Here is a 10,938-nt window from a genome sequence, read left to right as displayed (position 1 = left end):
TGGTTCATTCGTGGTTATAAAGTAGATGTGATGCAACCATTATAATGCATCTGTTATGATTATAGGTCAAATAAGAAGACACATTCAATATAACTAGATCGTTATTTTCATATTAAAATCACATCAGACATTTATCACTCAATTTAAGCCTTTTGGATATGACAGATTACATGAATTTATAATAAAACAAGTATTATTTACACAAGTACATTGTCATCATACCCCCAACAATTGTAATGTGTATAACTCAAGTTTGTCTGGTTGATGATGCAGCAGTGTGTTCAAATCAATGCATTTTGTCAGGTTCAGTGAACTTCAACAGTTCACCCCTGCTTGGTGCATAGGGAGCAATGAACACTGAAGGGACAGTTTAGGATGATTTTGTTTTCTTGAGTCATTGGGTTTTTTGAATGGGATTTAGTTCAGTACCAAAAATAAGGTATGTGGTTACCAGATGTTTTGGGATTTTATTCGGTTACACTTTATTTTGATAGTCCACTTTAGACATTTTACTAACTATAAGTAACTTTGCAACTACATGTCTACTAACTCTCAGAGTAGACTGTTAGGGTATGTTTAGGGTTAGTAGAATAAGTTGACATATGCTTGCAAAATTTCTTACAGTCAGTATGTTGTATGTTGTGGACCCATCAAAATAAAGATTTAGAAGATATTAAGCAGACAGTCTACTAATACTCTAATGCCTGCTAGCTGACATGTAGTTGCAAAGTTACTGTTCGTAGAATGTCTAAAGTGGACTATCAAAATAAAGTGTAACCTCTTATTCTACTCCATAGCTTTTGGCTCAAAAAAAGAAAATAAACTAAAGTGTTGTGGAAATTAACCATAATTATGCCTAACAGGAAAACACGTGATGTACCTACTTGTACAGCCTCTATTGTGTTTATGATGCTCTTGCAAACTATTTTAATTCAAACTTTCCAACTTTTACATTTTTAATAAAGACTAGAATATTTGTCAAAAGCTTAGTGGTGGCAATGTTTAGGTCATATGACAGTGGTGCTTTATTTATTGACAAACTTTAGGTTTTTACTTCTGGCAATTGCATTTAAGTTATGTGAGGATTAACGTGATGTATAAAAGGGTGTAAGAATCAAACTTTTGTTGGATGCAGAGCTTATTTTCTACAATAATCTAAACGACAATGGAAAAATCCTACTGGCTTTTTGCCAAGGGAACCAGGTTGAATTACTTGACTAGCCCATATCTAAATAAAATAATTTTAACCAAATCATTTTAGGTGTTTTTTTCTTTCTGTAAATGCTATTTTTACAGAAATAGAAAATAGTCAATAGGAAATGTCATGGTATTCATTATAGAGAGTACTCAAGACAAAAAAACTACAATATTTTGAGATAGCAAACTTCAAAGTTGATACTCTAAAAGTGTAGAGGCATGATGAGAATCACTAAGTTTGGGTCTTCCTCCAATTCGACAACCTCCAAAGCAACAACCAACAACTTCACCCCACTAGATTTTCTGTTACCAAACTCCTCCTAAGGGGTTAATGAGATCTTCATTCAATTTGGCTCAGACCATCAGACCATTGGCCCTTGACCTTTCAGGCTTTTTGTTTTAACTGTTCTCAAATAACACATTAACAATTTCATACAAGATGTCCAAAAGCATGTAAAGCAATGGTTTGGGATACTGACATGAAACTTTGCATGTAACCGTACCCTGCAATTATCAACTTGGTAACAGTTCCACCTACTGTACTACAACAGGCAGTTGTATTGTAAGGATGTTTAATTATATCTTTCAACCACTTTTGTAAAATAATCACCGGGATGTTGCAACCTATTAAATGTACTTGTAACAGATCTGCGACTGTTGTGCTTGACTGTAATTCATTCCAAAAATCACACATGATTTGACAAGGAGTTCGTATAGTCTTCAACAATTTAAGCCTGAATTTTGCCCAACACCAGAAGCTGCTACAGTACACAAGGATGTTGTTTCTGTCATAAACTAACAAAAAGAGAAACGGATACATATCAAGGCATGATTTTAAATCTAAAATCAAGATAATACAGCTGTGCATGAAAACAGAATTGTATCTCCATAAGAACAAAAGGCACAATAAAAGGCCCTGAGGTGTAGAGGCCACCATGGTTTTATGTCCAAAATACTACAAATTACATGTTTTCAATCCTTGTATTCAAGTGCAATCTTATAGCCATTCATCAATATCTACTGCCAAGGCAAATCAGTTATTTTGAGGCATTTACCCAAAATTATTCACAAGAAAAAAAAAAGTTTTGTCTAATAACAATAACGACTTAAGAAAAAGTAAGTGCAGGACATGAACTGCTGCTCTGTATAGATAAGCTCTGATTAAATTAATCTTTACAATGTTGTGTACTTGAATGATACAGTTAAAAAAAACAATCAAGAGACAACAAAAATGAATTAAATTCATAACACACTCATTAAATGATTCAAAAAAGGTGTTAATTAAAAGAACATTGACATTGTCTTGCATTACCACTGCCCAAACTGTTGCCATTTCTAAAACTACCACTAACGAACCGACTGTCTTTAGGCTTGGTTCAAATCCTGAAGGTCTAAAAAGCAGTCAATAACAAGAATTTCATGAGAAATGTCTTTTAAGTGTATAAGACAGTCAGCAACTAAAATAAAACAAGTCACTTAAAATGGGTGAATAAATCATTCTTTCTCAATTACAATTACCTTTTTGTCCCAAGTAGTATAATTTTAAGCATTTTTCATTTATGAGATAATTTTCCCTTTTCTGCCCCTCTCTGTTTTTTCCTATTACAGTACAAATGTGCAACACACAAAAAAGTAAGACGATAAACAGCTCAAATTAAAATCTAAATTAGAAAACAAATGGACATACTGTATTATTTGGTCTGTAGAGAACAAAAAGTAAAATAAAAAAACAGTCAGTTTAATGTAGCCCTGTATTTAGATTTGGCACTTTTCCTTTCTGCAGTTAAGAGGATTGCACTGGAATAAGTGAGAGCAGAGAATAAGGGTGAGAAGAGAGGAGCTGCTGGAGGCTAAGAGATGGAAGAGGGGATGGAAGAATACACTGTAAAGTTTCACCAATAAATCGGGTACTCCTGATGTGGTAGATATGGTGCCACATCAAGATGAGGAGGAGAAAAAAAAAGATGACATGAAAAGTCCTGAGGGTGTGTAAGTTGAGTGAAATTTATGGGCACAACAATGGAAGGCTCAGATAATGGCATTAGTGCCACGAAGGCCGACCCCACGGGCAAACTGCTCCAGCAGGCCTGAGATGGCACCAGAAGGGCTTGGAGCCGATGACTTGAGTCCTACTGTAGAGCTGTAAGCTGCAAGGAACAGCTCCCTCACTGCCTCCAACCTCACTTGCCTTTCAGGTACAAATGTACACCTACAAAGAAAAGAGAAAAAATACATAAAAAAATGCATTTAGCGTCTTAGACTGATGATACACGGGGCAACTTTTTTAACAATGTTGCTTGGGCACTTTTCCATTGAGAATGGGTAACAAATTTCAATCTGGATACTTTAGATTGGTCGTGGGCCCTGTGTCTCACCTGGTTGTCCGTTGACGGCAACATTGCTAAAAAAGTTACCCAGTGTATCATCAGCCATTCTCTCCCTTCACTTAAATCACCAATTTTTTTGTGCCTTCCTTAAACACAATATATATGTATAAAAAAAGTCTTCACATATCTTTAGACCTAACAATATCATACATTTTAAAAAGTAATATTTCAAAAATCAGATCATAATATTACAAGAAAAAAGTTGTAAAGAAAGTAAAACTCAAATTAAATGGTGACCAAAGGTGAGGCCATTTTTGGAATGTCTGGTTCTTTCTCCGGAATAAATTCAGTTTTGTACAAAATGACTGACATGTGTGAATACTAATAATAGCATGGTGCTGATGTGCCAAAAGAACAAGAATTTTTTGGTTTCTTAGTTTTTGGATTTAACAAAATTCTTCACATGTTGCAATGATGAAGCTGCTGCCTATTCCTGGGAATGCAGCCTATTCCTATTGTGATCATCTTGACTAATCATGTAAACTATTACTCATTCAATCGCAGTTTTATTGTCAAATTACAAGAATACAACAAGAATACAGTGAATGAGTTCAGGTGGGGTTGGAGTGTGTATGAGACTCACATTCGTCCGCTGGGACCCTCATCCTGGAAGCTGAATGGAAGAGGAGACTCTGAGGGCACTGGGGGAAGATCATGGATGCTCCCACATCCTGACACAATCTGCCAACTGCCATAATCTGTGGACAGCGACGAGCCCGACCGAGCATATTCCACCACTGGCCTGAGATTCAGAAAGAGACAAAATATTAAGAAGATGAATATAGCAAGAAAAAAATATGAATAGAGACCAATTGGGTTGCTCCAATAACAAAATGTAGGCTTTGGTATAATAGCAAGCTCTGGTTCATCTTTATTGAAAATTATTAGTGAAGTGTGTATTTGTCGACAAATGTCAACCCAAGTATATAGTATCATGCACACTACACAAACATGATCTATAAGCACTCAAAATCACAACAAAATAAACTTTGAAAGTACTCACCTCCTTCCTGGTACAGCTAACGGGGTGCTTCCTGTCCGTGTAACATTTTGATCTGAGTGGTTGGATGAGGAAGAGCTTGAGGACTTAAAGGACCCCAGAGGACTGGCCTCAGTCATTACATTAGGTGTTCGCTCCTCTGAAGTGATCGGTCGGTTCCAAAGCCCAGAATGAGAAGACAATGGCATGCCTTTCCTCCTGTGATAAACACTAAATACGTCAACATTATTTAAAACAGCAACTGTGAAGTCAGAAAAATGTATTCACATAAAAATGTGAACAAGAAACTGAAAATAATGACATGGCCACTTTCTATGGCAGGTCGCATATATCTTATGATTGGACAGTGTGCACGAGATCCATATGTAACCACAATCTCCGTCTGGCTACCTGACTGATCCTGCCAGTAACAGGCAGGCAAGTGCATTCATACTAATAAGGTGCCATTAAAGTTGCTTGTTTAATTTTTATTTTGTAAGCCTTACCCATTAGAAGCCTGTGGTCCAGTGGTAATCAGGTCTGTAGCTTCTGCAAGTAGACTGGAGGGAGCAGATGTATCTTCTGTGATGAGAGAGAAATCACTACTCAAACTTGTCACACTACCCCGATCTCTGGGCTCTGAGAGAGAGAGAGAGAGAGAGAGAGAGAGAGAGAGGGGAAGACAGGAAGAAAGACAGACAGAAGGAAAGAGACAGACAGACAGACAGACAGACAGACAGACAGACAGAAAGAAAGAAAGAAAAAGAAAGAAAGAAAGAAAGAAAGAAAGAAAGAAAAGCATGTAAAATCTGTAGTTTATTTAAAAACTCTAACTTCCTGCAGGGCAACCACAAACAGATTGGTTTTGTATAACTTGTAAGATCTTATAATCATTAGCATAAAGGTTTGTGAATCTGCTGCTTGACTACTGTAGTCAGAATAATCACTGAATCACTCATTTTAATGAAAGTCAATTCTGAAAAATGGCAGAAATTTTGAAAATAAAACTTACTTAACTGGCAGAGGTCATCGACTGTGAAGTCAGCATCTTTGAATTGAGAATTTTTTCTTCTGTTACAGTAAAACAAAAAAGAAAAAGAAAAAGAAAAAACAAACAGACATCAATACAGTCACAGACTGCAAATATCTGAATCATTGAGAAATTTAGCAAAACAGAATACATGTCACCAAATTTAGCATATCAGATTTTTCTCTCTGAAACCATCACAGAACTTATGAAGATGCTGAACTTACAGCCTGCCCTATTTGTGGAATTGAATGAAATTTAAAAAATAAATTAATTTGAATTGGTTTCTGTTAAACAATTTGATGAATCAAAACTTTGTTGTGTTTGACTAGATAATGCATACAAAATTTCACACCAATCATCTAACTGATCTGTGAGGAATTTGATTTTAATCTATTATCTATTCTTATCTAAAATAGTAAAAATTATCACAGAAATCCACACAGCCATTTGATTTGGAGGTACAGACAGATAGAGAGGAACAATAAGCCCTTTGTCAACATCAAGCTGGTGTAAGTCTCACACATATGAAATTTTGTAAAAACTGGATATTTTGTTCACATGTTTTAGATGTTTGGGGTTATTAGGCCATGCTTATAACGACTGATGGTCCAGTAGAAGTCACACCGAATTCAAAGTTCAACATGTATTTGATAATTATTGACCTATGGACACCAAATAATCTTCTTGCGCTGGGTATTTTTGGCAAAAATCCAAGGACTAGTTCGAACTGATGAACTGATTGCCTCAGGAAACATTTCTGTCAAAGCAAAGTTGTTTGGGGTGAGAAGGTTTATAATCAAGACGTACATTGATAAAAGCCAGTAATTCCAAAAATATAAGGCTCTTGAGTCTGTGACAAACACTTGAAAAGTTACAGGACAAAATGCTTTATTGCCACATTTTCAATTACTGATCTAGAAATGTAAAAGTATATTTGTAATGTTTTTGTTGAGATTTAAAAAAAAAAACAAACAAAAAAACAACAACTAAGAAACAGTTGGCAAAAGTACTTTATGACATTTTTAATAGTTTTTTTAGAAGGTTTAACCGACACCACTGGCTCTTGAGTGAAAAGTCCTTCTGCAGTACATAAAACAAACGAGTCAACCAATGGCTATGTAAAATATAGAATTTAATGCAAAATAAAAAATGGCTGCAGGCTATTATGGCCAAAATAGGAACACTGTGCATCATATGCTCCCATATACAGCAAGGAATAAGAAAAGACCAGTCTTATAATTTTAGATAAAATTAGCAAGTTATGAGAAAAAAAAGTTCATATTACTTCATATTTCTTAACATTCTCCAACTCTTTATGCATACACACCTCAAAATCGAGATGAGAACTGACCTGTGCTAAAATTATTGGTTACTGCACCATTTATAAAAAAAAAAAAGAAAAAAAAAAAAATCACACCCTCAAAACCAACCACATATGGCTGCACCAAAACAGGACAGGCCAATGTCTACCAGCAATTTAAACACACAGAAAAACAGAAAAAAGAACAGAACAGAAAGAGGTTTAAAAGCTTCAAAGCTATCAAATTATTCTATTCTACACATACTCGTGAGACACAAAGATGATTTTTGTATTTAAAATCAGATAGCTTACCTTTGTTTTTTTATAACTGAAAATGTGTCACAAACAATATGCTTCAGAAAATTGAAGCAGAAAAAGAAAATCTAGGAGAGAGAATATCAAAAGTCAAATTGATTTTATATAACTGACACATGTACAGACACATGAACAATCTGTCTGGGAGGTGCACACTAAACAATAATTAAACAAATCTAAATCACATTAATTGTACTCCATTCATAGCTAACATATTCTTTGCATAAATTAAATCTGTGAAGTCTCACCTCCTCCCCCTTAGAGAGCCGATCAGGCAGCATGTGACTATAGAAAAGGACAAAATTAAAAATTGAGAATTAGAATATTATTTTTTTGTTGTTGCATATCTAATGATGGCAGATCAAACATCACTTTCTACAGACATATTTTTCTTTTTTCGCCCTTCAGACTACCTTTAGGAAATATATGTATATTTATGTTGTAGAACAAAATTTGAAAGACTCAAGCAATGTTAACAACAGAAATGTTTTGTGCTTATCGCTTATAACTTAAAATAAAATGAATCAAGGGGCTCAAATCAATCAAAATTAATCTAAAGCTATAATGTCGTTTACAAAGTCCCATGGCACACTGTAGGTCACATACTTTTTGGGCTTCATGTGCCAGTCAAATAAGTGCCAAGAGATGAATGAGAATGTTCATGAATGCTTTAGGTACATCAGAACTCCTTGCAGAGTTAATTGTGTGCATTCAATAATAGTAGAGCCAATGTGTACATGCATAAAATGAGTTAAGGTCAGTAACTTAGTAATGCTACCTTGAAATGTGATTTATTTTTTATATATATTTTTTATTTTTAGAGAAAATCATTTTTAAAATGCCATATCATGAAAATATTTATCTTATTGTTATGTTGCAAACTTTTAATATTGGTACATTCCTAGACAATTACCGTGTAAATGAAACAGGAATGAGACTAACCCAAAAAGAAACCAGTCATATGCTATAGTCAGGTAAAGGATCTCGGACGGCTCCAGACTGGCATGAATGGCACCGTCCTATAAAAATTCAAAATGAATTCAACACAAAGAAAGGTACAGAAAGAAGAAATTAGGATATTTAGCAAGGTGGAGTGAATATTTGATATAAAATGAAGACATATGTAATGAGAGGCAGAGGAATTAATACTTGCCGCCCACAAAGAAAGTCTGAGCAGAGATACAAAGAGAGGTGTCCTGTCCCAGCCTGATATACAGTGCACCAGTAAACCGTTCTCATCTGCAGACCACAACATTCCAAAAAATTATCCAAAGCTAAACAGACTAGTGAACCATGTTTGGTGCAGACGTGTGTGAAAGTGCAGTAATTTACCATCAGAGTTGATGATGTGTAGAAGCAGATTCAGATAGTTCTGAGTCTGCTGCACCAGGTCCCATGACTAAAAAAGATGAAGACAACAATTACCAAATACAAAATCATAAATGTACATACACTTAATTTAAGTCTGTGGATCAGTGCATCCAGCACTCTTTATTAACCTTTGTCAGAACCATCAAGCTACAGTGTTCATTGTGTCTACAAATGAACAGTGATGATTATTTTTCATTTTATTTTTCAATTAAACTGAAGACTCCCAAAAGCTACTGGTCAATGTAGTACTCTCACTCGAAGAATACATCAGTAAGGTTTGTGCCTTGACATTAACTACTTAACTGTTTGACAAAAATGCTACAAATTTAATATCAAATTATCTAAAAAGATAGAGACATTTTGCAGGTAGAGTAGTCTGCTTCAACATTTTTTGAATGTGAAGGCAATCAGAGTTTAGATCCAGCTTGTCCCATTTCCTTAAACCCAATCAATTCCTGTCTATCTAAAAGACAGTCAAGAAAATGTATGAGAGACTCTGAGTACCTGATATTCACTCCAGTTGATGTTAAGGTTTTTTGTAAAGCAAGCAGGGATTGTCAGAGGAGCATCCACATAGTCCTATACACACACAACCAAAAGTGATGGTCAGCAAAAGAACAACTGTACTTACAGAAACAGTTTCTGTTGAACTTCTAATAAAGTTTTTAACTAAATAAGTTTGTGTATAGACCTGATTCCAGTTGAAGACAAGCCCTTTTGCTGTGTAATCTCTGTCTTTATATTCCCTGAAGAATTCACATCCTGAAAACAAGTGCATGAAACAACTAATATTACAGCTACAGTGTAATGAATATAGTCATTGAATAAGTAGAACAGAAGACTAACTGTTTTTTTTTTAATGATATCAGCATAAAGAAGATCTATACCTGGATAAGGCACAGAGAGTAGGGTGAAGTCAGCATAGCGTTGGGCCTTGTCCACCTTTTCTGAGGAAGTCACACTGAAGACAAACACAAAATTGTAAAGAGAGTAAGAGATCATCGAGAAAGGAAGAGAAATCATTGTCTCACAGACATGAACAAAATATAAGTCAACACACAGCCACGTCATAATGAATACTGTGGCCAGGGTCCAAAATTAACTCCCGCAATGTAGTTTAAAACATGTTAGTATGAAGACGGATTTGAAAAATGGCAAAGGCCACAGAATAAACTGCAGTATGATAACTACAAAGTTGTCCAAAATCAGCCATTGTTGTTCAGTTTTAAAGACTTCAATGAGTGAGCACACATGTAAGTACATCAAAAAATGGAGCCAAAAAGACAAAGGTGCACATCAAATTTATGGTAGAAATGATATTTTACAAGATAAATATCAGAAAATAAATGTCAGTAACATGTTACTATGTTTCATTTTACAAGCTTTTTGTTTTTCATTTCACAATGCTTATTTTGTATGTTTATATTGAACCTTTTTGGCACAAAATGTAGAATAAATTTAGAATAGAAAATAAAAACTTCTTGGCTCCTGATAATGGCTTTGGTTTTGGGTCTGAAAGACCTACATTATTTATGACATAACATTTACTAAAATTCAGAGAATGGCACATCATGTAATTTTTTAAAAAGTATTCTAACATGAATGTAATAAAGTTCACTCACTTGAGGCCAAACTTGACCTTCTTATTCTCTACCATGAGGTCACAGATGTAGCGTACAGACAAATACTTCAACAGCTTAATGTCAGAGCCCCTAACCTTATCAAACAACTGTGAATCATTATTCCTGTAGAGTGACAAAGAAAGACCAGAATAAGATGATTAGAAGCAAATATTTTCTTACAAAACGCACAAAAAATCAGTTATGTCACAATTCACAGGAGCAAGCCAGAACCATTGTTAAACTACTTATCTATGTCTATAACTGTCTATATAATTGAAACATTTGGCTCTTTGAAAGATTGTGTTCCTTGCCAGCTTATCTTACCGAACTGCACAGTCATCCTCCAGAACCTCTTCAGCATCGCCAAAGGTGTCATCTGAACCTCCTGCAATAGTTTGAGATTAAACCTAATGCAATCCAAAAAGTAATGTCCACAGCTACATCTACACTGCCCCACAGTTTAAGCTCTCTTGAATGACTCTCATGAGTGAATGACTGTAGCTTGAGAAGTTCAACCATGTTAGAAATGTTACAATAATCTCTTCAAGGTATTAATCAATGGATGTAGTTATACCAATTAGCAATACAATCTGAAAATCTATCTTGTAATGCAGGGGTGTCCAATCCTGCTCCTGGATGGCCACCATCCTGCAGTTTAGCTCAAACTAGGGCTGCACGATTAATCGCATGCGATATTTAACGCGCATCTTATCAGTAAAGCCGGTTCTGTAATCAGC

At 35.1% G+C, this 10,938-nt stretch overlaps 1 protein-coding gene across 2 annotated transcripts in view; it reads right to left on the bottom strand.

Annotated features, from left to right (window-relative positions):
- Positions 1-1,909: 1,909 nt before the first annotated feature.
- The window catches only part of mtmr14 (myotubularin related protein 14), a 17,544-nt gene continuing 8,515 nt past the window's right edge, over positions 1,910-10,938 (bottom strand). Inside the window, exons 5-19 of one of the 2 annotated variants that reach the window (XM_016486574.1) lie at positions 10,526-10,586; positions 10,202-10,324; positions 9,467-9,540; positions 9,271-9,341; positions 9,084-9,158; positions 8,541-8,607; positions 8,362-8,447; positions 8,151-8,227; positions 7,457-7,493; positions 7,206-7,276; positions 5,576-5,634; positions 5,070-5,202; positions 4,588-4,782; positions 4,168-4,326; positions 1,910-3,406 (exon numbers count right to left, since the gene is read on the bottom strand). In XM_016486574.1, coding sequence (XP_016342060.1) covers positions 3,226-3,406; positions 4,168-4,326; positions 4,588-4,782; positions 5,070-5,202; positions 5,576-5,634; positions 7,206-7,276; positions 7,457-7,493; positions 8,151-8,227; positions 8,362-8,447; positions 8,541-8,607; positions 9,084-9,158; positions 9,271-9,341; positions 9,467-9,540; positions 10,202-10,324; positions 10,526-10,586 — 1,469 coding nt within the window. In that variant the 3' untranslated portion in view covers positions 1,910-3,225. Of the gene's footprint in view, positions 3,407-4,167; positions 4,327-4,587; positions 4,795-5,069; positions 5,203-5,575; positions 5,635-7,205; positions 7,277-7,456; positions 7,494-8,150; positions 8,228-8,361; positions 8,448-8,540; positions 8,608-9,083; positions 9,159-9,270; positions 9,342-9,466; positions 9,541-10,201; positions 10,325-10,525; positions 10,587-10,938 lie in introns of both variants that reach the window. The other variant, XM_016486573.1, reaches the window with a different exon arrangement.

This window comes from Sinocyclocheilus anshuiensis, unplaced genomic scaffold (genome assembly GCF_001515605.1).
Source record: "Sinocyclocheilus anshuiensis isolate Anshui unplaced genomic scaffold, SAMN03320099.WGS_v1.1 scaffold101, whole genome shotgun sequence".
Taxonomy (NCBI): domain Eukaryota; kingdom Metazoa; phylum Chordata; class Actinopteri; order Cypriniformes; family Cyprinidae; genus Sinocyclocheilus; species Sinocyclocheilus anshuiensis.
This window is presented reverse-complemented; position numbering and strand designations above follow the sequence as displayed.